At 34.7% G+C, this 27,900-nt stretch overlaps 1 protein-coding gene across 1 annotated transcript; it reads right to left on the bottom strand.

The window, feature by feature from the left end:
- On the bottom strand, nucleotides 1-27,867 carry LOC144972817 (uncharacterized). The gene is made up of 18 exons (XM_078914487.1): nucleotides 27,737-27,867; nucleotides 23,332-23,495; nucleotides 23,082-23,221; nucleotides 22,901-22,969; nucleotides 22,350-22,510; nucleotides 21,111-21,215; nucleotides 20,379-20,567; nucleotides 19,204-19,305; nucleotides 18,200-18,340; nucleotides 16,890-16,986; nucleotides 15,285-15,354; nucleotides 13,706-13,786; nucleotides 12,519-12,640; nucleotides 9,477-9,681; nucleotides 8,226-8,301; nucleotides 7,388-7,535; nucleotides 3,569-3,648; nucleotides 1-2,658 (listed from the first exon to the last, which is right to left on the bottom strand). The coding sequence occupies exons 1-18, from the start codon at nucleotides 27,838-27,840 to the stop codon at nucleotides 2,547-2,549; spliced, it is 2,166 nt and encodes a 721-aa protein (XP_078770613.1). The 5' UTR covers nucleotides 27,841-27,867; the 3' UTR covers nucleotides 1-2,546.
- Between the last annotated feature and the right edge of the window lie 33 nt (nucleotides 27,868-27,900).

Here is a 27,900-nt window from a genome sequence, read left to right as displayed (position 1 = left end):
GAATTCTCCAATTTTATTGCATTTTGTAGCAAAAAAAGTACTATAACAACAACAACAAGAACAACAAAGGTTTCAGTTCATGCAAACAGTAAATTGATATAGAATTAGTGTGAACGATCACATCAAATCCTTTCACTCCTGAATCAGATGAAATTTATAAAACATGTCACAATGGCATTCAGCATTCACTCATAGGAAATACAAAACTGTTTGCATCAAGTACAGTGGATTCCAGTCGACATTCCTCTCAACAAGACAAATACTTGTAAAAATGATTTTCAACTGTTTTGAATCCAATGTTCACTGCATCATTTATTAAATTCATCCAGAAAAAAAAAAAATCAAACATCACAAATATCGAATGTACATATCATAATTATTTCAAAATACATACCAATCAATATCCACCAAGGAAGATCACAGTTGTATATGTAAAGTATTGTCTATTTCTAATTCTTAGTTTTCCGAAGAAAAAAAAAACAAACAAAAAAAATCACCTCTTTCCACGACACAATTGTGTAATTGCCTTAAAGATAATTGCTTATAGTTATAGTTATATGTGATTATCCACCTAATAAACGTATAATAACTACAGGAACTTCTTGTATGGTTTATAAACTTGACTATGTTTTTGTTTGTTTTTAAGGGTTTTACGGCGCTTGTGATGACACATTAGGTCATATCACTGCCAGTAAAATAGAAGAAAATGGGATAGTCCAAAAATTATAGAATTATAATCAAAGAACCTAGGAAAAAGTAAGATAAAAGGGGAAATAGTGCAAATGGGGAACAGATGTAGATTCCAAGAGCGCACTATCATTGTACTTAGTTTGAAAGTCTCATCCAGACACCAGCACAGGATCCAACTAAGAAGATTTCACTCAAATGTTTATGAGATTTGTTCAAAACAAAAAATATAACAAGCAGTATATACACATGTGCAAAAGTAACTTAACAATTGTTCGGGATTTGAGTTTTAAGAAATTTTTTTGGGACGCAACAAAGTCAGCAACGCGTATGGCCACCATGATTTCCATGCTCGGACAAGTCACTCCATAGAGCTTATCAAAGGGTTAAGTCATTTGCTGTGATGTGTTCCATTCTGCTTCAACAATGTTCCAAAGGTCGTAAGCATTCCACAGTGATGTCAGAGGTATAAGGAAGGGGTTAGTTGTGTGACCAGCAACGATTCAATCATTATCATTGGCTGTTGTTACACGGGGCTGACCTGTCTGCCTTTGATCCCCCACATGTCCTTTCACTGTTGAACTTTGCGATAAAAGATCAGAAGGTAGCTCTGCTGACATTGAAAAGTTGTGTAACATCAGCTACTGGCCATTTCGCAAAGATATGAATTAGACAGACTCTCTCTATTTTTCTCTAATTTCAAATTAATTTCACTAAGATGATATTTTTTGCTTAAAACAGCAGATAACTTGTAAACAGTAACAGACAAGATGGTTTAAGCAGGGGACATTGGTGGGAAGCGGTTCTGTTTCAATAATATAAGAACTTGCGTTTTCATGATTGTTCCTATAATATTCTTTATAAATTCTTTCTTTGTGTCATTTCCGAAATTGAAATATCAAGCTGTCTTACAAAAATGTTAAAAAATGTTCACCATCCATGCTATAATTGACAGATTGCAATTTAGCTTCACATGCATGTACTTTAATAAATCCTCTTATAGGCGATCCTGACAAGCATTAGTAATTTAACTTATAAAAATGTAAAATTACTTTGCACATGTATGTATAACACAGGGATGATTTACAAGGAAAAAAAATAGCATCTAAACTAAAACATACATTTGATTGTTTCAGAAAAGGACTTAAGCAAGGACCAGGAAAAAACCACGTAATCCCATTCCAAGGCAAAGACAGAGAGCAACTTAGAAAACAGATGTACGGGGATAAAAGATCTGCCCAAACTTGACTATGGAAAAACATCAAAAATCTTAAGTAAACAGAGACTGGACTCTGAGTTGCCAGGGTTACTGCTATTACCTTAAGCGCTGGTCCATCTATCCCCTAGATGTTACATTTTATAATTTTTTTCCACCTTGTATTAAAATGCCATCATTTCCCATTAAATACGATTGCAGATGCTCAGCAGGTAAGAGAACAAAATTGAAAAGCAGTGTGTTAACAGAACATTATCTTTTTAAGTCACAAGGTCTGATATAAATAAAATAAAGGAAAAGGTCCAAGATAGTCATGAAATGGAAGGTTTTGAAAAGTCTATTTATCCAATCAGTAAATATGAAATTATTTATATGTTTGTTTCATCAATCAATGAGATAAGCCTGATTTACCTGGCTCTACTGCTTGTAAATAATCACTGTTATAAAATTCATTAAAAGGAAGATGAAATTGTCTCAAGTCTTGAGTAAATCATCATTTTCCATTGTTTTCGTCTTCAGTCTATGTTGACTGCTTCATTCATAACATGATCACACAATGGGTCTGAGGTAACGAGTGGCACTTTGACATTTCTATGTATATGAAGAAGTAAAAAGGCTATATGATACAAGAAGCACGATATACTCAAAGTTTGACAGGTTGCAAAGCCTGGGTTGAAGGATCTCTCCCTCTGAACTGTCTGAACACTTCGCAAGATGGTACTCCTCCCCCTAAAGAAAGGTAAGTGTCCTTGAACCTGTCAAAAAAAAAAGTAACATAAAGGTTCAACATATTTTAGAAAAACATAAAATTTTTGAAGGCTTAACCATGCCCTACAGATTTTGGTCTGACGTAGTCTGTAGAGCCAATGTCTCTCGAGATATCCTCATCATTCAACTTGAAATCTATCAGCCTTATAACATTGGATTGGCTCAGCAAATAAGCCTATTATGTTCCATAGGTATTCATAGTTGTGGGTGCAGCTAGATAAATTCCAGTGTTCCACGTGACTACACGGGAGGAGGCTATTTGCTTTCAATTTAATTTTTCTTTCATCAAAATTTGTAAAAAATGATAATTGTAATTTAAGTCACACACCAATTTTCTTTCATCAGAGAGGGGAAATCAAATCTAGAATAAAAATTGTCAAAAACATTCACTAATACTAATAGTTCGATCCTAAATTTAAAGAGAAACAAAAGAGAGAGTGGCTCAGATTTAATGGAAAATAGTTAGAAAGTGACCTCCCCCCAAAATAAATTTACTGATCATGATAAAATATTTATCCCTTGACGTAGTTCAGATTTACTTTAACCCCAATTACATCATATCATTTTCACAAAAAAAAAAGAGCAGTAACATTGATAAAACTCAGGTTTCAATGTTGCTGCTTTCTTGGTGAAAAAAAAAAATTAAGACTACAATATTAACAAGATATATAAACAAAAAAATATATGATTTGAAAGAAATTCAGTTAAGATTTCAGTTAAAGGTTTAAGATGGCTGCTTAAACTCCAGCAGTTCAGTCTGATAATGATCACATCAGTAAATCACATTATCAGATAAACTGAATTTCTGTCAAATCATATTTGTTGTCATTATTTATCTAGGTTAACTCTGAAACCCTATCTGGTTAGGTTTTCCAACCTAAAAAAGTTCTTACTCACCTTCTTCCTAACACTTTGATTTTTTCTTGATCCTCGAGCCCCGCTTCTTGAAAGGCAGAGAAAATGTCTGCAGCAATCATCTGAAGAGAGAATAGGTATTCAGATGAGTAGAAACAAGAAATAATAAATATGTACTTTTTATCTTGTAAACTTTTGTTCTTTCATTGTGAAGTTGAGTTTCTGATATCCAAATGTTTATTACAATCTGGTTACATCTCATTTCCTACAAAAATAGATTACAAACATCACTATTTATTGATGAATTCGAGGACTTCCTTCTTCGCCTTGACATGAAGTCAAAGAAAAATATTATTGTTGGAGATTTCAACTTACACTTTGATCGAGACACACCGGATATAAGAAATATAAATAAACTACTTTCGTCACATCACATGACACAGCATGTCAATGAAAAGACACATCGGTGTGGACACATTATTGACTGGGTATTGACCAGCGTTGACATGCAACTAGCAACACCTATCAATGTAGATGATCTTTGCATTTCAGATCATCATTTAATATCTTTTGGCATCAGAGGGGGGACAGTACACGACACAAAAACAAAAAAAATAGTTGTTTCGAGAGATTTGAAGAAAATTGACATAGAACTATTTAAAGCGGACCTCTCTCACTCTCTAACTACACATTGTGAGAAAGAAGTGACTGGTGACAATTTTGATAAAGCAGTTATTAGTGTTATGGATAAGCACGCACCTCTCACGACAAGATCTGTGAACATCAGAAAAGAATCACCATGGTACAGTTTGGAGGTAAAACGTATAAAGAAAGAGAAAAGAAAAGCGGAGAAGAAATGGAAAAAATCTGGCCTGACAATTGATAAGGAAACTTACATATCATTCAAACATAGACTCAAAGAGGTGACAACTAAGGCAAAGCGTATCTACTATCTTGATAAAGTTGATAACATAAAAAGTCCGAAGGAGTTTTATAAAATCTCAAATAAGCTTCTAGGCAAAGAGATCAAAACAAGCCTGCCACACCACACTGACGACTGCAACTTGCGGACTGCTTTGTAGAGTATTTCATGAATAAAATAACAACGATACGGAGTGAACTTGACACAGACGAAACAGAAGCAGAATATGCCTCTTTTTATGGTGAACCCTTAACATCTTTCAAAGAAATTTCAATAAATGACACAAAGAAAACGATTCTCTCTAGTCCTAGCAAATCATGTAGGCTCAACCCTTTACCAACATCCCTTTTGAAGGAGTGTATTGATGAACTTGCACCTTACATCACTGAATTGATTAATCAATCATTAAGGGAGGGAGTTGTTCCAGAAAGCTTCAAGAAAGCATTGGTGAAGCCATTGTTGAAGAAAGCGGGACTTGACAGTGATAATTTTAAAAACTTTAGGCCTGTATCAAATCTACCATTCATTTCCAAAATTCTAGAAAAGATTGTACTAAAACAACTTTCTTGTCACGTGAAACATAATAACCTCGATGAGTGCTTTCAATCGGCCTATCGGCAAAATCATAGCACAGAAACAGGATTGATGAGAATCACAAATGACTTGCTGCAAATTATTGATCAAGGAAAAACCACCATCCTTAGTCTTCTCGATCTTTCGGCGGCCTTTGACACCATCGACCATGCCATACTACTTCGAAGGCTACAAGTTACTTTCGGCATATCGGGCACTGCTCTAAACTGGTTTGCATCATATCTTACTCAAAGAACTCAATCAGTTTTAATTGGGGAAGTAACTTCGTCAGAGCGTGACCTTCATTTTGGTGTACCTAAAGGATCCGTTTTAGGTCCAGTCCTTTTTGTACTTTACACTTCTCCTGTTGTGAGAATCTTAGAGCAACATTCTCTCGCTTACCATATGTACGCCGACGATACCCAGATATATAGCATGTGTTTGCAATCCGATATAGTTTCAAAGATAACTGTTTACGAACAATGCATCAACCATGTGATGAGATGGATGTCTGCAAATAGATTTAAATTAAATGGCGACAAGACTGAAGCCTTATTCATTGCTAGTTCAAATAATAAGACAGATCCATTTACACTGGCACTGACAATCAACGATAATGACAAAATACAACTCACAACATCATCAAAAAATCTCGGCATCACCTTAGAGAGTGATCTGTCTATGAACAAACATATTAACAATGTGAGAACAAGTGCTATCTGCATTCTAAGAAATATCAGAACAATCAGACCATTTATCAATAGGGAAACTTGCAACAAATTGGTAACATCTTTGATATTCCCGAAAATGGACTACTGCAATGCACTGTTTGTTGGTCTCACAAAGGACAAAATAAACAAACTCCAGAAAATACAGAACATGGCAGCCCGCGTTGTACTACAGAAAGACAGAAAAACTGCAGCTCCCGAATTACTACAGCAGCTGCATTGGCTGCCAGTGGACCAGCGGATTAAATATAAATCTTCAACTATCGTTTTCAAATGCCTGGAGGGCTCGTCACCAGCATATCTCTCAAACCTCGTAAAACGGTATAACCCACAGCGATCGCTTCGATCAAACAACGAACGACCTCAAATTGAAAACACCCCGCTGTCGAGTGAAGGCTGGTGAACGCGCCTTTCAGCATTCTGGTCCAAGGTTGTGGAATTTACTACCACTAGAGATACGTTCTTCGTCTTCACTAGAGGAATTCAAGCGTCGATTGAAGACATTCTTATTCCGACAGGCTTTCTTTTGATTATGTGTATAATTAGCGTTGTTCGTGTACTGTGTTAGGGCTTCATGATTAAGTTAATCTATGTTATGCGCCCAGAGCCCTCCTGATGAAGGGATGTTTGGCGCACTATAAATCTATACCATTATTATTATTACTTAGCAATTAAAAATCTAACGGAATAACATTTTGAATACATTCTCTTTATCTTTATCTGTCCTAAAACAGTCCTTAATCCATGTCACAAGTTTACCCCATTCTTAAGCCAAAATCCTTATTTCCACAGAGAGAGAGAGAGAGAGAGAGAGAGAGAGAGAGAGAGAGAGAGAGAGAGAGAGAGAGAGAGAGAGAGAGAGAGAGAGAAAGAGAGAGAGAGAGAGAGCGAGCGAGAGAGAGAGAGAGAAAGAGGGAGAGAGAGGGAGAGAGACAGAGAGAAAGACAGAGAGAGAAGGACAGAGATAGATAGAGATAGGTATATATATATATATATATATATATATATATATATATATATATATATATATATATATAGAGAGAGAGAGAGAGAGAGAGAGAGAGAGAGAGAGAGAGAGAGAGAGAGAGAGAGAGAGAGAGAGACTACTCTGCCAGAATGGTTGATGATTAGATTATTTTTTTTTAATTAAAAGGAGGTTGTGATGATTGAAAAAAAAAAAGAGCTATAATAGTTCACCAATTGCTACTTAGAGCATAGAAAAGAGAAAAAACTCCATTTCTCCCCCATCCCTTCCCTTTTGATCATCAACTTATCCAAGACCACGACTGGTCTTGTGTCACTTTTGACAGTTGGTGTCAGTCCGTCTTGGCTGACGTCATACAAAATGGAAATGTCACCAAAATTCAGGCAACAGAGCACAGGTGTCAAATCATTACATTAGACATGACAAATTTTCCGCTGATTACCACTCATCGACCTGAGCTTTTATCAGAGGAAAATGTTTGAGACTGCAAAATCAGTGGAAAATTTCTGAGAAAATACCAAAATCCCATATTTTGCAGATCTGCGGAAGATTATCATCATTTATAAATGTGCTATCTTAATTTCAACCCTGGTCGACCTGCATGACTCATTCAATTTTCTTCTAGACCACGCGACAAATGGAGTTAGACTTACCTCAGACCATTTGTGTGAATAATAGGCTGCAGGATAGATTTCACAGAAAATGGGTATCATTGAGCAAGGAAGGCTGTCTTCTTCACATATTGGAAAAGGAATGAAGTTTTCCCAAAGCTGCTTATGTATGGTATGCCAGTGAGTCTTCCTGCATTTTTTTTTTTTTGAGTATAAAAATATGACGAAATGATATTCAAAAATAATGCAAAATTTCAATATTAGAACAAAAGCAAGCATTGTAGGGCATGGTCAGTGATAAGACGGGAGGCAAAACTTGGCATTGTGCCCTTGGGTAAGGCACATTACATGCATTACCACACTTGTTCAAGTGTGAATGAGTACCTGACTATTGGCAATGAAGGATATTGTAAGCAGGCATGTGCAATAAGGAAGCCTAAAAGGTGACTTGATCTGTATGAAATTAACAATTTGGTTTCAAACAGCCTGCTGAGGGAATAAATGAAGCAATGTAAAGCATAATGAGAAAGATCAAATCTTGTGAAATGTGCTTTATAAATCTTAATATTTTTATCTATTTTTCCTCCAAATCCCAAAATAAAATGTGCGATAAATTCAGATGTATCCTTAAAAATGTTAGATCAGATCAATTGCAGATTCAATTAGAATAATATTCTTTAACAGTAGAAGAAGAAGAGAATGGACAGTGAAAAGATGAGCAATGAGGGTTGTTTCAAAAGAAAATTCAAGAAAAAATGGCCAACAGAGGAATTAGAATGTAAAGAAAAAACGAGAGATTCCTCTCATAACTGCCAAAAATTTGTGAATATGAAAAAAAAAAAAAAGAACCCCAACAAAAACCTGGATAGACTCAACTTACGTCATATAAATTTCCAAATCATAGGCTGACACATACAATTGGTACAACATTTCAAAGTTATTCCAGTGCTGTGAAGCTGAAGAAAAACAGAATTTGAATAACTGAGATGCAATGTCAAGTCGTAAAAGGATTAAACAATAAATGAATAAAAAGCTTTATAACTCGAGGGAAAATAATGCATGAAAAATAAAGATAGAAAATAATAAATTCATATTTTGTACAAAGACGTGTGTATAGTGACAATAAATTTGTAAATGATTGCACTCAGCACTATCAAAGGAAAATCCTTTTTTCATATCAGCCTGAACATCGGTGGAAATTTTATTTTTCTTCAGAAAGTAGTATTTTTCAACACAAAGTAGGTTTAAAAAAAAGATGAGATGGAGAAAAGAATCTAGAATTTTGTAACAGTGAAGTATAATGCCAAATCTTGTGGTATCACTTGATACAGAAATACACTTCACAATACATGCTTGTTTGTTTGTTTTGTTTTTAAAGGTTTTACGGCGCTTGCAACACATTTAGGTCATATCAGCGCCTATAAAAAGGAAGAAAATGAGATAGCAAAAAAAATTCTGGAAATACAATTAAAACACAGAAGAAAAAGTAAGACAAAGGGAAACTGTATCAAATACAGAACAGGTGTAGATTCCAAGAACACACTGTCATTGTATTTAGTTTGAGATAACCTAAGTATCTCATCCTGACAAAAGCACAGGTACCTCCTGATGAACACACTCAAATGTTTACAAATCATAATATATGTAAAACAAAAATAATACAATGCATAACAGAGAGATGATTTACAAGACAAAAGAATATCATCTCCCAAAACTCTATACGTTCAACATCCCAGTCAGGGTCTGGCCAGGGCCAGGACAAAACCAAGTAATCTCATTCCAAGTCAAAGACAAAACGGATATAAGGAGATAGAAGACAAAGTAAGAGCCTCCCTGCCCACTATGGGAGGTCAGGAAACCCACCCAGACATCTCGACTTAAACTGAAGAAATTTTACAATCAATTACAATAAGTCACAATCTTTTAATTTTAATTTTCTTAAAAAGAAGAAAAGAAAAAGAAAAAAACCCCAAAAAACAACCCCCCAACAAAACAATAACAAATGAAAACACTCTATTCAGACTCCTATATTTTTCCAAATGAAAAATAATCTCAAAAAGATGTGATGGAAAATAAAAAAAAAAGAAAATCATGATTAATCTTTCGTTGTGAAATATATGATTTAACATACATTTCAACATATTAGACAACATGTCATCCGGAATGGTTTCCCCTGTGTTGTAGTGACTACTCAGGCTCTTGACCACACTTGGGTTAGACAACCACATCTTCATGAATTTGGCACACACATGAATAGCATCCCACTCAATGTTCTTTTGCCCTGCAATTTCACTGTATGGGACCTTGGTTAACATTTGTTGTAATCCATGTCCAAACTGGGAAAGTACAATATTTTGAGGCGGTGAATTGGAAGAAAACATTAAAAAACAAACAAAGAAAAAAACCATCTATAGATTTGCTCATCTGGTTTTGGATAACAATAACAAAATCTCATCTCAAAACAAAGTCAAGCAATGTTGAACATGGTGAATGACCAGATGAGTTGCAATGATGGCAAAATTCTTGCTCCAGTAAAAGGATGAATCATGATGATAGTAAAATTCTATCCCAAAAAACGCCACTTATCACAAACTTCTTCCCAACTCAACTCCGGTGTGAATGAGTACCTGGCTATAGGCAGTTACAGTTATTGTAAGAGTGCATGTAAAGAAAAAAAGGATATCCAACAAGTGAATTGTGTCATATGAAAGGAAATCTGATTCTATATAGTTCGGCAGGGGAACATTTGCAGGAACCAGTTAAAAAATATGAACCCATTCGAAATTTAAGATCATCACAGTCCCAACTTCTAAAGGTTAGCAGCTCAAAATCCCCTTTTGATAAAAATGCCTTTTCATCCATTGCTCCACGCCAATGGAACGCACTTAGTCCACGGACAAAGTCCTGTGAAAATTTATCATCTTTCAGGAAATGTCTGAAGACTGAGTTGTTAAATGAGACTTGTTTTTTATGAAATAGATGTTGCTTAGATTTTCTTTCTGTATTCATGCTTTTTATGTCGTGTCGTGATTTTATTATGTAAAGCGCGACAGAGCACGATTAATGTGGATGTTTAGGCCCTATATAAATTCATTATCTATTAACAAGTGAAACACTGTGAAGTGGAAAAAGCTTGATAAATGGATGGAAAAGCTCTATACTCTATATAAATGTTCACACCCATTCAATTTTACCAATCCAGGATTCAGGGATAGACTTGTTGCCTACTCTATTTATGAAATATGAAGTGGACAAAAAAAAAAGATAGGAAATGAAACCATTTTATCTGAGGTTTTTTGTTGCTTTGTATTATTGTAAGTGCCGAATTTCAAATACTATCATAACAGACAAAAAAACCAGTATCGACACAGAGCATGGTAATAAAGAATTTTACATACTATAGTTTGTGCTAATCATGATTTGTCCCCAAACCACCAGTTTTTCTAGTTGACTTATAATATACATATACATACAAAATAAATATGTTATATATTATTATTAAAGCGATCAAATAGTACATAACTAGTCAGTTATCTGCTTTCATTGGTCCAAAAACATGAATGATCAACTATTACTGTTTCAAAGCATTAAGAAAAGCAATGTGTTGTTTTGAAAATTGACTTCTTGTTATTTTGTTTGTGGATGGTTTTATAGCATGGTCAGTACAAGAAAAAGGAATTTCATGGGAAAAAATGTTTTTGGGAACAATTCAATGTGCATCATAAAGCACCCGAGAAAAGAGGGCCAAAGGGTTTAGCTCCACAAGTATTCAAGTGCAGTTGACACATTTAGACATCAGTAAGAATAATTGTGTTTGTGTTTGTTTTTAAGTGTTAATGGCGCTTGCGACACATTTAGGTCATATCAGCGTTGGTAAAAAGAAGAAAATGGAATAGTCAAAATATTCTAGATTTACAATCAAAGCACCCAAGAAAAATTAAGAAAAGGGGAATTCAAATAAGGAAAAGATGTAGATTCCAAGCGCATACCATCAATGCACTTCGTTTGAAGCCTCATCCAGACACCAGCACAGGATCCCACTAAGAGGAACACACTCAAATGTTTACAGAATATATAACTAACAATACATAACAGAGACGTGATTTACAAGGAAAAAAATATCATCTTCCAAAACCATAACTATACATTTGACTGTTTCCCTCCCAGTCAAGGACTCCAGTCAATGCTGGGACAAAACTAAGTAATCCCATTCCAAGAAAAAGGCAGAAAGCAACTCGGAAAACAGTATAAGGGGATAGAAGACACAGTGTGACCTTCTGCTCACATGGGAGGTCAAAGGACCCCTCCCAGAGTAAGAATAATGAAAAAATGGTCTGTAATACATACTTAAATCAAAATGACATTATTACATAGGGCTTCTGAATTGTACTTCTCAATACCATTTTACAACTTTCCTCTTGAGAAATTTAGTCTCGATTGACTGTAGAGAATAAAATATTAAAAATATTTCTCGATATTTTTTCAAGGAATGCATCTATCAAAAGGTTCTTTGATTACCAATAAACATAAAGAGCTATACAAAGAAATGATGATCTTTTTCTTATATCACCATTTTGTTGAAACCAACATAAGGCATCTTTTCTCACACAACCCCACAATTATATACATTGCAAAACGATAATTAAAAAATAAACAACAAACAAACCAGAAACACAAGAATGCGACCTAAAACAGATTCTGCCACGGTCTATATAAAACAAAATTCTTTTATTTTAAAACATGAGCGTAAAAAAAAAAAAAATTTACCCAGGAAGATAGGATAGATCGGAAGGAGTGACTTCCCCAGTTTATAATATTCAAAATAGCAATGATTAAAAGAATTTTTATGTTTCCTTGGCTTTCCTTTTAAGTTATCCAATGGAGTATGTAAAGTGAAAAAAATTTTGCATTTAGAACAAAACGGGCGCATGAACAAAAAAAAAAAAAAAAAAAAAAAGGGCCAGCACTCAACTCTAAATTTTAAACCTGGCAAGATGACAATACGTTTAGGAAGCTCAGTTCTAATAAAATCAAAGGAAATCACTTTGTGATAAACTAGCATTCTCTTCATGAAAATTATCAAAAAGTTAGAGTATATTTCAAATTTTAAAAATCTGCTTTAAAAAAATGGCCTTTGAGACTTTGTGGCTTTTTGTTTAAAAAGGATTCATACCTCAGAAAACATTGTTTCAATATCTCCATAACTCATAAGAGCAGGGTCTGAAGACGACTGGGGCCTCGGAATTCTCAAACAAAGATAGGAGTATGGCCAGGTTCCAAAGTGCTCACTGTTGTCTAAGGTCATGAAAAAAACACAAAACACATAGAACATCAATATATCTATAGACAAGATTCTCAATGTGATGCTATCCATACAAATAGAATGCAACTTTAAAAATACACTGTATAACACTGACTACTTATCCATTACTGAGTGTAGTGATGAAATGGGTATAGGGTCTTATGAGATGGCTGAGTGGATAAAGGATTACATTTACGCCCCAGAGAACCCTGATTTGAGTCCCCCTATTGGCACTGTGTTTTTTTTTTTTTAATCCCCATGATAAAGAAACTACTACCCTATTTCTCACTTTGTGACCCTGTACAGTGGCTGACTCCTGGGTTATCTTGCTTTTAAAAAAAATCCCCCTAGGAAGAAATTTCATTTTTATCTTACCAATGCTGGCAGAAAAATAAGAGAACGTTAAACCTACACTCATTACCATACATCACTACCTTGACATTCAAAATAGTAGACATGCTAATTCCTTGGCCATCAATACTATGCTGTATATTGTAAAGGAAAAATAAAGGTAAATCTCATCTCATAGGACTTCAGCAACTTAAACCTTTAAACAGACATGCCAAATTGAAAACTTCAAATTTAGTAATTTTTATGTCAATTTTTAGTAATTTGACAAGGAAATTCGTAATTTCTGATATTGTGTATGAACAACCACAATATTATAATTATCATTATTATAGTAGTAATAGTAGTAGTAGTAGTGTAGTAGTAGTAGTAGTAGTAGTAGTAGTAGTAGTAGTAGTAGTAGTAGTAGTGGTAGTTGTTCTTCTTCTTATCATCATTATTATTATTATTATTAATATTATTAAGTTAAAGAATTAAAATTTCGTAATTTTCCATAAAATTTAGTATTTGGCCATGAAATTTGTCTAAAATTCGTCAGATTCAGCATATTTGCTTTAAATCAGAACAGCATTTCATTTGGAATGTCTATAAACAATATCAAAATCTTGACTGACATCAAATAAAAAAATTTATTGATCACTTTTAGAATTTATAACATATAATGTCTTCAACTGCGAACAGAAAAAAAAAAAAATCAATTGTTTACTCACCTCTTCCTAAATCCATATACCCTGATGAGATTTTACCTGGCCTATCAAACGGATCAAAGTAAAAAGAACTGATATGTTCACCTGAAAATAAAAATCAGAATAATCTTTTTAAAAAATCACCCCCTGAAAAACTCCATTTCAATATTATTGCAACTATGAACATACATTCTTTAAATCAAATACTTTTTAATTTTGTCATCAAAATTGCAGGAAGCCAAGTTTGTTGAAATATTATAAATGAGACACAATATCACACTGATATTCAAGGCTTTTATTTGGTTTTGACAAATTTTGCTTTCAACAAAATGACAGAAAAAATGCTATGAACTAAGTTATCCATAATATTAGCTTACATCATAGAATGAAAAGATGACTTTTAGTGGTTGAATAAAACCACATAGTATCAATTACAGACCTTGTTTGTTTGTTTGTTTTTAAGGGTTTTACGGCGCTTGCAACACATTAACGTCATATCAGCGCCAGTAAAAAGGAAGAAAATGGGATAGTAAAAAGTTCTAGAATTACAATTAAAGTACCCAAGAAAAGGGAAGACAAAGGGGAATTGGTTCAAATAAGAAACAGGTGTAGATTCCAAAGGCACTCTATCAAAGTACTTAGTTTGAGATCACTAAAAGTATCATCCAGACACAAGCACAGGTCCCCACTAAGAGGAACACACTCAAATGTTTTACAAATCATAATATATAATATAAAGAAAGCATAATACAGTGCATAACAGAGAGATGATTTACAATGAAAAAAATATCATCTCCCAAAACTAACTATACATTCGACTGTTTCCCTCTCAGCCAGGGCATCTGGCCAGGACCAGGACAAAACCAAGTAATCTCATTCCAAGACAAAGACAGAAAGCATGTTGGAAAACAGATATAAGGGGATAGAAGACACAGTATGTACCCCCCTGCCCACTATGGGAGGTTAGGAACCCCACCCAGAATTACAGACCTTGATTAGTACAATAACTCAAAATATTTAGAGTGTGTCACCATACATATGCATTTCAGTAAAAAGTTTTCTATCCAACAATAAAAAAGGAAGCAAATCTCTTTGTCTAATTTCAGTATTAGAATAAGCACTTTCCGTTACAGAGTCTTTAGGGAATAACAAAGATAAAAATGGCATCTTAAATATATTCCGGTTTATCAATTTATTTGAATGAGTCGTTTCTGGTTTACCAACTTTTCATTAGAGATAAATTTGTCAACATTTTCAAAATGTAATATCAAAGCTTATTAAGGCATGTTATATGCATTGTTCAAACTCAATATTATACAAATATTGTACACAGTTTTAGTTGAATACTTTTCTTAAATCATTTAAAGCAAAGTAATCTTTTGTACATTAACGATAAGACCACGTGGAACTGAAATGAGCTTTTGAAACTCATTATCTTCAACAGATTCAAGCCTTTCATTTGTCTTCAAAAGACTAGACCTTTTTAAATTAAAAAAAAAATTCTCCAAAAAAAATTTTGAAAAATAAATTGGGTTAAAGTGAGAATTTTTACAAATTGTATACATTGAACCAAGTAAGGCTTTTGATTTGCTATAATAGTTACCAGTTTCACCATCCAGGACGTTAAAGAACCTGACATCTGGGTGCCAAACCTCAACCTCAGGTGTTACCTCCTGGATACATGTAGAGAAAAGTTATGACCAATCAAATCCGGAGCACCACAATTTTAGTGGAGAAAATTTTAAAAGAGGAAGAGTACCTGGAATGCTCTGATCCTTATCATCTAAATTACTCCCAAATATAGTTGACCGTTTTATTTACTTGATGTCACATAACAATAATTCACCCTTATTTTTCTCACTCCATTGTATGTTTCGGTAGGCTTAGAAAAACCTTACTATCTAATATTAGATTATCATTCTTTTAATAGCTTTCTCTTGGCCTCCCCTCTTTTGACTTAATTAATTGCGCACCTTTTATAAATATCTATTGTTCTATTTTAATTCATGCTTCCTTACAAAGGAGCATACTATTTACTGCCTATCAATATTTTTGTTCAATCATCTTAACAACGCCACTATCACATTCGTCTGTAGTGTTTCATTCATCCTGTTTTGTTGATAAAGGGGAAACCCGAAACATCTATTTTATCTCTTGAAGCTCACATTCAATTTCATATTGTCAATTACTGCTTTATAATTATGTCAGTTTGACCACTGAGGAACACTGTCAAGAGGCATAAAAACCGCAACTACTCTCAGGTTGAAAGTGAAACTCCACGAATCAGAATGCAACCTTAAAAAACTGTTACTCTTTGAAAGACTCATCATCTCATCACAATCACATAGGTTAAGTATAATCATTATATACTCATTTGTAACTGTGATCATCATTATAAGAAAAACTTATTTCAATAAAATTCATCTTTCTATTCAAATCATCTTAAACAGCTCATCATTTGTTCTAAAAAAAAAAAAAAGTAAATTCCAGGGGGCCTTGTATTTCATATATTTATTATATAAATGTAGTCGAGGTAGCTCTTGAGCGCTAATCAGACCATGGCATTTGGCCCTGGCTTTGTGTTGTCAACTCTCTCTTAAGATTTATTTGAATTTTTAAAAAAATCATAAAATTCACTGCAAGGTGTGCTTACATAAAACATTTCACTAGGCAATTATCTGTCTCAAAAATGGTAAATAGTGGTGAAATAAAAATTAAAATTATAGATGGTCATTCAAGGATGATACACACTTTTAAATATACAGATTCAGAGTAACAAATTATGGATTTTTAAAAAACGGGTATAGTTTGTTTCATATCAACTTTCATTGCAAACATAGTCATTTTAATTCTTCTTCCCGGGAAACGTATAGTCTCTGAATGAAAGACAATGGGAAGTTCCATACCGACACTTTCTGACTTAGATCTAAAAGAAAATTGGTATACATCAAGATAGTTGGGATCAGGATCAAGCTATTGATCTCTGATCACTTCAGAAAAATTACACAAAGGCCCAAAAATCATACTTTCTAAAAAAAACTTTATCAACTCTCTATAAAATTTAATTATCATATTTTATGAGATACTTGGATAGAGAAATTTTTTCTCAATTGATAAAATTGATTAATGAGCTTCTCCAACAAATCAACATATCACTCTCATTTTAATTAACAATAGGGTAGTAATCGTACACAAAACATAAACTAACCTCAAAATTGACTCCAAACAAATTGGTGCACAAGTCAAACAAACCCAGCAAGACAGAATTAATGGGAAAATATTCCTTTACTGCATCTGTTTTTACACTGGAAGGAAGGAATAAAAAAGATACTTACAATTAATTCTATAGCTTTAACATGCCTTCTACATTTTCAAGAAAATTGAATTTGATTAATTGAGGTGCAAAATGAATTACAATATACAGTGCAAAATGCATTCGATGAACAACATGGGGCAGCCTGAAAAGTTAGTGGAATCAGTGTTTCAATGAATATGTGAACAGGACTGTAAGACAAGAGACACAAACTGTGATGTAGCTTTCTGTACAAGCATAATATGATCTCATAGATTCATACCTTTTTGTTGGTGAAATAATGAACATTATTCACTCCCGAGTTAATCTCGTAGACAAACAAAACGGCAGGCGGGATAACATGGTAGGCTGTGAGAAGCACTTAAGATGGCTATGCCTGAGAATGACCACAAATTCATGTCACATTACATGACAGTGATCATAAGTTGAAAACGATGAAAAGTAAATTGTCGTTAGTGGTGCTCAAGGATATACGATTCCATTGGTTGAGCTATTGAACACAACCACAGTAAATAACTTAGTTTTTTTATTTGTGATCATCTTGTTTTACGACTTGATTTCTTACTTTTTTTTCTTTGGTCAGGTTCAGACTATAAGATCACGATAGCTACGGCACAACGCAACTTGCTGTTCCCCCCCCCCCCCCCTCTCTCTATCTTAGTGGCCAATGTCTTGGCCCTAAGTCTCAGTTTAGTTCGTCAAAACAGCGAAACCATGGGAAAAATTTACTAAGACACGAAGGACACAATTTGAGAATTCTGTCCTTGTTTGTTGAACCCATGAATTTGTCAAATGCGTATTCCACTGTACTAATTTATGGTACTGGATTGTTTCATTTGAAGATAATATAACAAAAAACCTTCTTATACATTTATAATGGGGAAAACTTTCATTTAATTTAATCCCAGGGTTACTTGATGTTTAAAGCAGGCAACATTCCTCTATCTAAGCATATGATCACTCAAAGATTCAATCAAAGCAAGCAGGAACAATAAAACTATTCCACTGACTTTAACCATACATTGGATGTAACTTGATGATACTTGGTTCTACTCTCAAATGCTGCTCGTGTCTCCTGCAGCAAGTCACTTTGCAGCTGATGTCTGAGATATGCCAGTCTCATCTGAAAATATACCATACTCTAAAACAAATTTCTCCATGGGGAAGAACAGAGGGAATTATTTCATTTAAAAAACAAAATATACCTATACAAATGCTCTCTCTGTCTCCGTTTCCAATAGTTTAAATCCCACATTTCTAAGGAATGTTTAAACCCTTCCGATGAGGCAAAATCTTGGAGTTGGGCCATTTCCTCCCAGACAACAGGGGCAAACCTAGCTCGTAACCTGGAAATAGAGGGAAATTTTTGAGACCAGTGACAATTTTAAAATGTGTCAATCACTTATTCAATCAGAAAATTGATGCTCGATTAGTTGATAATGGTAAATTTTATAAAAAAGGACAACTTAAGAAAATTATAAAAAAGTTTTGTATATGAGCCTTAGGAAACTAAAATAAGAAAAATTAATTCCTTAACAAATGATTTAATAAAAATCTAAATCCATCAAACTTGAGCTTTTATATTTATAGAGCAATATCCATTGAACATGCTCAAATCGCTTTACATGGGGATCCCTAGCCAACAACAACAATTTACATGTAGGATGAGACATGACACCTGTTAGGCAATAATACCATTTTTTTCCTCGACAAAGACAACGCTGTTAATGACCAGGTACTCCTTTTACACCTGAGTACAGTGAAAGAATGTGAGTAAAGAACGTTTTCCAAGGACACAGTTATGCGCCACTCAAAGCAGGACTCGGGACATGGTCCGAAGGCTAGTGTCATACCGCAAGACCACATAGCCACACATAAACAAAACTTTCAACATGAAAAATAAACTGACATAACAATAGATGTCTTGGAAGTTTAGAAATTTGAAACTCAAACACTCTATAAGACTTCACTGAATAGCATAAAAAAAAAAGACAATAAACAAACCAAAAAAAAAAAAAAGAAACACCCCCCCCCCCCTTTCCAAGACAAACAAACAAAAAAAAACAACTAAAAAAAAACAAACAAAAAAACACCCTTGATAACAGAACTAAAAACTTGAAACTCAATACATATTCCCACAATCAAAAGTAAGGTCTGTTGGTTTGTTAGGCCTCAAATATAAAAATTAAGTTTATTTTGTCGTACTTACGTTTCAATCATACTAAGAACGTTTTCTACAGAGCCTGCCATTTTAGTCTCCATCGACATTTCAGCAAAATTATCATAACCAAGCATAATGGCGAGATCAGATCTGAAATATGTTATCATCAAATATAAATAAAACTAGTGTCCAACTAAAATAAGAGTGATATATCTGAACTCTTTAGTTGCTACATATGCCTGTAATGCCGGCTGAGTTGCTTGATATGCCAAAAGGTGTCACTCATATAGCCGTAATAAATGAGTGAAGTATGAAGCCTACGAGTATCAAAATTGAACTGCTGTGACTGCCAGCACTTGCTAAGACCTTTATTGAGGCTGTCAGTGCACAATGACAATCTCATTGACATTTAAGAATGAAATTATTGAATTTGTTTACATTACAACTCAAACAGATGGGTTCAGATGAAGATAGGTGGGAATAAACAGACATGATTCTGTTTAAGGGGATGATTTATTCTTAGACAATGACGAATACGATAATGATTCTAACATGGGGGTGTCAAGCACTCGTTTTTTGTTCCAGTTTCATTGATAATGACGAAGAGATATAGCCTCACACTAGCAGTGGGCGTGGCAGAAGTGGGTCTGGTGCTGGTGACGATAATGAATGAGCTTGGAATGTTTTGGAAATCCTTTAGAGTGGCTAATGAACTTTATTGAAAATACAAGCCCCAAGAATATTTAATCGAATGAATAAGAAAAGACTATTTCTGTGTATCATTTGAGACTTCTAATTCCTGAAACTGTACTGTCTATTGTACAAGTAGTCTTTATTTCTCTCCATGATTTTGCATATTTTTTCTTTCTTAGCACATAACACAAGCAAAATAAATGGAAACACTGCAACTTAAACAAAATATTTCTAATTACATACAACGGTCAATAATATTCAGCCTTGAAATGATCGTTAATTTTCATTTTGAGTGGAATTATGGGTCAAAATGTAGAGTAACATTGCAAATTTACATATTCATTAGGTTTCCAAGATGGCTGCCATGGTCACATTACCAAATTTGCATATTTGATTGCGGTGACATGATCACAAATCTATCCACTACTATCCATGTGAATTTCCAATTGGACTGGATTTGAGAGCCTAGAACTCTCTAGTCAACATACATTTCTCCATAACATAGAGATCAAATCACAAATCAGACCAACCTGTAATATCGGAGAGTTTCAATGAGTAAGTTGTTGTTGAGAAATTGAGCGGAATGATTGTGTGAGGCCCTATCGTGGTAAGCATTCCACAAATTCCACCTTGTCATTCTGTCATTGCAGTATGTCATCATGGCTTGATACACTGCCGGCTGAAGTGTTGCTCTCCACGGACCTCTTGTTGCATTTGTTCTGGTAAAATGAATGATATATCCAAAATCCATCTAATTATTCCAATTGGAGAACCACTTTCATAAAAATAGACAGAAAAAAAGTTTGATCCAATCAACATGAAAATGAGCAAATTTCACTTTCAAGTAAATGAAGATTGAACTAATGAATAGAAAGCAACAAAAATAATGGTCACTCAGACAGATGTAGATTTATAATGAGCATGTAACACAATAATGATGACATATGTATATAGTATGAAGAAAAATATGTTTGTGTTTGGGTATTTTATTGTGAATGTAACACTCTTAGACCATTTCAGAGCTGATAAAGAGAAAAACGATGGACTAGTCAAAAAAGAAACAAGCACCAAAGAAAAGTAAGTAAGACAAACAGAGATACTTTAAATAGGACTCTACTTCTTATAGAGTTAAAACAAGAAAAAGCATGCTACACAAACAAAATAAATACAGATGAGTCTTGCATTACTATTATATGTAACTTATTTTCCTCAATGTGCTATTTGAAAAGAAAAAGAATGAAACATTTTTAAGAATGGCTTACTTGTCTGTTGACATCTGTGCCAAAAGATGCCATGGCATTTCATCAATGTGGTTGAAGTTTGTCACGTCGTGAGTGAAAATTTCAGTGCAAATTCGCACTTTATTTCTGGAGAAAGATGTATCCTTAAAAATTAATAACAGTCTATCATTTCTTTCTTTCACTCGCCCATTAAATTGAGGATTAAAGAATAAATAATGATGACTAAACAATTTAAAAAAAAAGTTATTTGTTTTCTTGCTGTAATTTTGGCTGGAAAATATATCCAAATAAACCTGCAATCTATGATATATAAATCAGTAAAAAAGATGATTAATAAGAGAAAGAATTGGTCTTGCAAATATACGGACATCTCCAAGCACTTGCAATTACAAGCTATACAACTACACCTTAGAGCACATAACATCAGCCAAATATTTATGAATAACAATTAAATCAGACTTAAAATGGGACAAGCACATCAACATCACAAAAAAAAAAAAAAGAAGGAAATAGAACCCTGGGTTTCCTCCGAATAAATTTAAAGATTAAATCGACAAGCCTAAAATCATTAGCTTACAAGTCATTAGTTCGACCACAAATTGAATAGGTATGCACTGTTTGGGATCCATACACAAAACACCTTGTTGATAAACTGGAGGCAATACAGAGACGAGCCGCTCGTTTTGTTACGCGAAATTATGAAAAAACATCAAGTGTGAGCAGCATGATAGATCAATTTAAATGGAAGTCTCTCCAAACTTGGAGGAAAATAGCACGCCTGACCATGATATATAAGATAAAGAACAACCTGGTGGCGATTTCAAATCCTGATCTCCAAACTCCAATACTAACATCCAGGACTTCCCACATGGACAGTTTCATCCCCCTGACATCCAACAAAGACCTCAGAAAATTCTCATTTTACCCCAGAACCATCACAGATTGGAACAATTTACCGCGGGAAGTTACATCTGCACCCACTTTAATTTATTTACAGAGCTTCTAGATCACTGCTGAATTTTAAACTTAATGTTATTGTTCATGTCAAAATCTTCATGAGTGAAGGTGGACATTAAAGGAAAAATGAGAAGATTCAGACATGAGTAATCCTCAGTTTTCCCCGTTGAGATCTGCAATATATTAATGACATCATTTTAAATAGAATCTATCACTAGAAAAACTATTATTGATGAAATATAATTATTAATTAACTCACATTCTACAGGCAAATTTCATTTAAACAAAATAAAGATGTATAACCTGAAATTCTGGCTTTCTTTCACTATCTCTTTCCGCAAATCTACAAGTTTAGAGTTTTCTTCTGTTGAAAGGTGAACACCATTGAGCTTTCCCTCCAATAAGTATAAGTTGACAAGCCTTTTCTGGTATTCTGATAAATTTGCACTGTTTGCTTCTATTTCCTGGCAAAGATAAAGATTTTATGATATCATTTTTTTAATCATCTCCTTATTCTATGTGTAAGGAAAACTTCTTTATTGACATCTTTGTCTTTTTAAAATTAAAAATCAAACAAACAGTCATGATAATGTCAAGGAACAACTTTGCAGAGTGATATCATTATCATATCCAATATTATCAATGTTCTTCAGATAAATAAATTTCAAAACCTTATGAATAGAAAAAAAAAGAAAAGAAAAAGAAACTTTAGATTTGCTACAATAAAATATTATGACACGTTGACTCACACAGTAAGAAACATAAATTTAGGAGAACAAAGAATAAATATTACTGAAATATTGCATGCAACTGAAAGATTTAATGAAAGTGATTCTTTTTGTGATTAATCTTACCTTAAAGGAATAGTAGAGTGGTTGACTGACCCATCTTTCATTCTTTACTCTTTCAACTTGGGGATGGATCTTTAAAATAAATCATATAAACAAATTATCAACACAATAAACTTGACAAGAATTGTGCAATGTTGAAAACTAACAAACCAAAAGAATCATTATATGATAAATCACTACTAACCTTTGAAAAAGCTCTGCGAAAATCGTCACTTGCTGCCACATAATGAAGATTCTTAACTGTAGCCCAGGCTGTATTGAGTGGCACTGCTATTTCTTCATGTGGAAGATAGACACTATCAAATGTTTTCTCCACTTTTGGATCTGAAATACATAAAACAAAAAGTGTTACGGTGTCAATGAAAAGAACACAAGTAATCTAAAAGCAATTATCATTTCAGCAAACAGTAACAACTAATTCAATTTGAACAAACCTTTCAATGTATCAATGTGTTTTTCAAGTTTTGTCTCATACTCTATAGATAACTTTGCACAAGCTGCGATACACGAGTTAGGTGTTATTTGTGAGAACTGGGGTAATTGGTCGATTCTCATGACAGTGTTTGTTTCTGCAGTGTCTGGGGGAACCTCTGGTAATCTGGAGAAAACATTAAGAAAATGAGATTCAGAAAAAAACATAAGAATGTACTCCTGACATGTAAAGCACAGCTGAGAAGAACATCTTCAAATATTAAGCAAATGATGAATTGAAATTGGGAGTTTACAATTGGAAGGGATAGACAACTAACCTCAAATTCAAGTTCACTGATTCGTACATTTTTTATTTGGTGGCGTTTTTATATACGAAGTGACTATTCTCATCCGCATCCCCCTAGTCTAGGATGCTAGTCTTCATAATAGTAGTCCACAATTGTTGTATGTTTAATCCAAAGGTTGTAATGCAGTAATTTGTTAAGTTTCTTGTCACAAGTTGCACAATTAAAAAAAAAAAATCAATCAAATCCAAATCGCAAAAAGCCGGCGACGTTTTTTTCGGTAATCCAATCGGCCGGGGGGGGGGGGGGGATGAGAATAGAGGCAGCCTTTTACCTTTATATAACGAAGTGGTTATTCAGAGTCGACTCTGGATAACTGTAGGCAGTTATTCAGGGTCGGCTCTGGATAACTGTAGATGGTTATTCAGAGTCGACCCTGGATAACCATGTTTACAGATATTTAGAGCCGAGTAGCCTATCAAATTATCGAGTTGAGTTCTTTCGAGATGAGTTTCTTTCAATTTGATACCAGTTTACTACGGTTATTTGTGACTTTGGCAATTTTAGTGCCAAATTCTTAAAACTTGGCGATTTTTCAACTTCAGTCGCTTATAAATAAGAATCTTTAATCAATTGCAAAACATATATTCCATCAACAAAGCAAATTTAAATTAGCTTATAAACAATCATTTCTTAAGTCGATCAGCCTAACTTATTATCTCTCTATTACCAAATGATATCTAGAAACATAATATGAAGATAGAAAGGTGGCTGAGAGAGAGAGAGAGAGAGAGAGAGAGAGAGAGAGAGAGAGAGAGAGAGAGAGAGAGAGAGAGAGAGAGAGAGAGAGAGAGAGAGAGAGAGAGAGAGAGAGAGAGAATTAATGAATTGATTTATTTTTTTTTAATTGTTTTATAATTAGACACAAGTTCTATTAACAAATTCAGAACAATCAAACAAAAACAAAACAAAACTTAAAAAGGAAGAAAAAAAAAGACACGCTTATAAACCTTATAAAATCGCAAATGAATGTATTATCATGTTACAGCTAAAAAGTACACAAATATTTACACCCATTTGCTCCATCCCCTTCCCTTTCGATCATCTTCTCATTCATGGCCACCATGTGTCTTGTGCTGCCTTTGACATTTGGCGCCAGCGTGTCTAGACTAACGTCATAAATAAAGGAGTGTCACCAAAATCCATGCAACTGAGCAGAGGTGTCAAAAAATGATAGAAGGCATATTATTGTTTTTCCCCCCTGATCTACCACTGAGCAGAAAATGTTTGACATGACAAAAAACAACGGAACATTTATGAACAAATCCTAAAATCCCAGAAATCCGGGGAAGATTATCATCACTGGTCCCCACGATATTTAAAAAAATATTTCTTTTTTTTGTTTGTTTTTCTTTTCAAAAATCTCGACAATTTGCAAAAAATTGCAAATTTTGCGGCCGCAATGCAAATCACCGATGAAAAAAAAAAAAAAAAAAAAAAAATGCCATGACAGAAGAGACAAGAAAATACCAAAAAGTAAAACGATTTTTTTCCCGTAGGGTTAAACAGAGGTGGGAGAGAAGAAAAAAACAGAAAAACCGTGTGGTTGGTAACTGGAAGTTCTTAATTCAGAAAAGTGAGTGGAGCAGGCACTTATGTTGGTAACAACAAGATATGAAGTGAGTAGAAAAGTGCCAGAAGACAATAGAGAATAAAAATTTTTTTCGCGGCGGTGGTGGGGTTTGAACCTGCGACCTTATTGGTACGACAACTCCGCCTGGTAGGTGAGAGCGTGGCTCTACCGTGTGAGCTATCCACGAACACAAAAAATATTCGTTTCAAACCCAAAGTCATTTCTAGATCCCTCTCTCACCCACTTCTTGAGATCGCCGATTCGTTCGCCACCATCGCGAAGTAATTTTGACCAGCAGTTAAGCTTAATAGCCAATATTCTCATCACAAACATATAACATAGAAACGATTGAGACATTGAGTATGCTCCGGTGTATGGGGTGAATTTTTAATTCAGAAAAGTGAGTGGAGCAGGCACTTATGTTGGTAACAACAAGATATGAAGTGAGTAGAAAAGTGCCAGAAGACAATAGAGAATAAAAATTTTTTTCGCGGCGGTGGTGGGGTTTGAACCTGCGACCTTATTGGTACGACAACTCCGCCTGGCAGGTGAGAGCGTGGCTCTACCGTGTGAGCTATCCACGAACACAAAAAAAATATCGAATATTGAAACGAATATTTTTTGTGTTCGTGGATAGCTCACACGGTAGAGCCACGCTCTCACCTGCCAGGCGGAGTTGTCGTACCAATAAGGTCGCAGGTTCAAACCCCACCACCGCCGCGAAAATTTTTTTTATTCTCTATTGTCTTCTGGCACTTTTCTACTCACTTCATATCTTGTTGTTACCAACATAAGTGCCTGCTCCACTCACTTTTCTGAATTAAAAATTCACCCCATACACCGGAGCATACTCAATGTCTCAATCGTTTCTATGTTATATGTTTGTGATGAGAATATTGGCTATTAAGCTTAACTGCTGGTCAAAATTACTTCGCGATGGTGGCGAACGAATCGGCGATCTCAAGAAGTGGGTGAGAGAGGGATCTAGAAATGACTTTGGGTTTGAAACGAATATTTTTGTGTTCGTGGATAGCTCACACGGTAGAGCCACGCTCTCACCTGCCAGGCGGAGTTGTCGTACCAATAAGGTCGCAGGTTCAAACCCCACCACCGCCGCGAAAAAATTTTTTGTTCTCTATTGTCTTCTGGCACTTTTCTACTCACTTCATATCTTGTTGTTACCAACATAAGTGCCTGCTCCACTCACTTTTCTGAATTAAAAATTCACCCCATACACCGGAGCATACTCAATGTCTCAATCGTTTCTATGTTATATGTTTGTGATGAGAATATTGGCTATTAAGCTTAACTGCTGGTCAAAATTACTTCGCGATGGTGGCGAACGAATCGGCGATCTCAAGAAGTGGGTGAGAGAGGGATCTAGAAATGACTTTGGGTTTGAAACGAATATTTTTTGTGTTCGTGGATAGCTCACACGGTAGAGCCACACTCTCACCTGCCAGGCGGAGTTGTCGTACCAATAAGGTCGCAGGTTCAAACCCCACCACCGCCGCGAAAAATTTTTTTATTCTCTATTGTCTTCTGGCACTTTTCTACTCACTTCATATCTTGTTGTTACCAACATAAGTGCCTGCTCCACTCACTTTTCTGAATTAAAAATTCACCCCATACACCGGAGCATACTCAATGTCTCAATCGTTTCTATGTTATATGTTTGTGATGAGAATATTGGCTATTAAGCTTAACTGCTGGTCAAAATTACTTCGCGATGGTGGCGAACGAATCGGCGATCTCAAGAAGTGGGTGAGAGAGGGATCTAGAAATGACTTTGGGTTTGAAACGAATATTTTTTGTGTTCGTGGATAGCTCACACGGTAGAGCCACGCTCTCACCTGCCAGGCGGAGTTGTCGTACCAATAAGGTCGCAGGTTCAAACCCCACCACCGCTGCGAAAAATTTTTTTATTCTCTATTGTCTTCTGGCACTTTTCTACTCACTTCATATCTAACTGGAAGTTCATCACTCATAACTGTCTACAGTTATTCAGAGTCGACTCCCCGACTCTGAATAACTGTAGACTGTTATTCAGAGTCAACTGTCTACAGTTATTCAGAGTGGACTCCCCGACTCTGAATAACCGTAGACAGTTATTCAGAGTCGACTCTGAATAACCGTAGACAGTTATTCAGAGTCGACTCTGAATAACCGCAGCCTTATATAACCTCCGTTTTTTTACATTAATTTTTGACCGTAAGTTCTCTGTAGTCAACTAATTATTGTGTAATTGAATTGATAATATATAATTAATCACAAATGCTAACAAAAATCGTCGCATGCATGACCGATAAAAAGGACCGTGAAAGTGAAAGTGGCCTTGGCCTTGACACAAGCAGAGTGACATAAAGTTGTATAAAGGCAAAGGTAGAGATTTGCGTTGACTTTACACATAACATAAAACGAGTGTAACAATTTTTTCTTGATATAAAATTGAATAACAATACATGCAAATAGTTTTTCAATGAAACTCACAAGACATAATGTGAATTTGAACCCGATGCGGTTCGGATACATTGTTGTAAAGCCCGAATAGATTTAGGCACTGGGTAACGTCCTCTACTGAGCAAAGCCGCCATAGTGTAATTAGAGTAGTTTCCCCTCTCGAAAGCGAAAGTAACCCCTTTTCAGACTTCTTT

Source organism: Berghia stephanieae, chromosome 5 (assembly GCF_034508935.2).
Source record: "Berghia stephanieae isolate SIO BIC M18660-M18661 chromosome 5, UCSD_Bste_1.3, whole genome shotgun sequence".
NCBI classification, from domain to species: Eukaryota; Metazoa; Mollusca; class Gastropoda; order Nudibranchia; family Aeolidiidae; genus Berghia; species Berghia stephanieae.
Note: the sequence above shows the minus strand (reverse complement) of the source record. Positions and strands in the feature narration are given on the sequence as shown.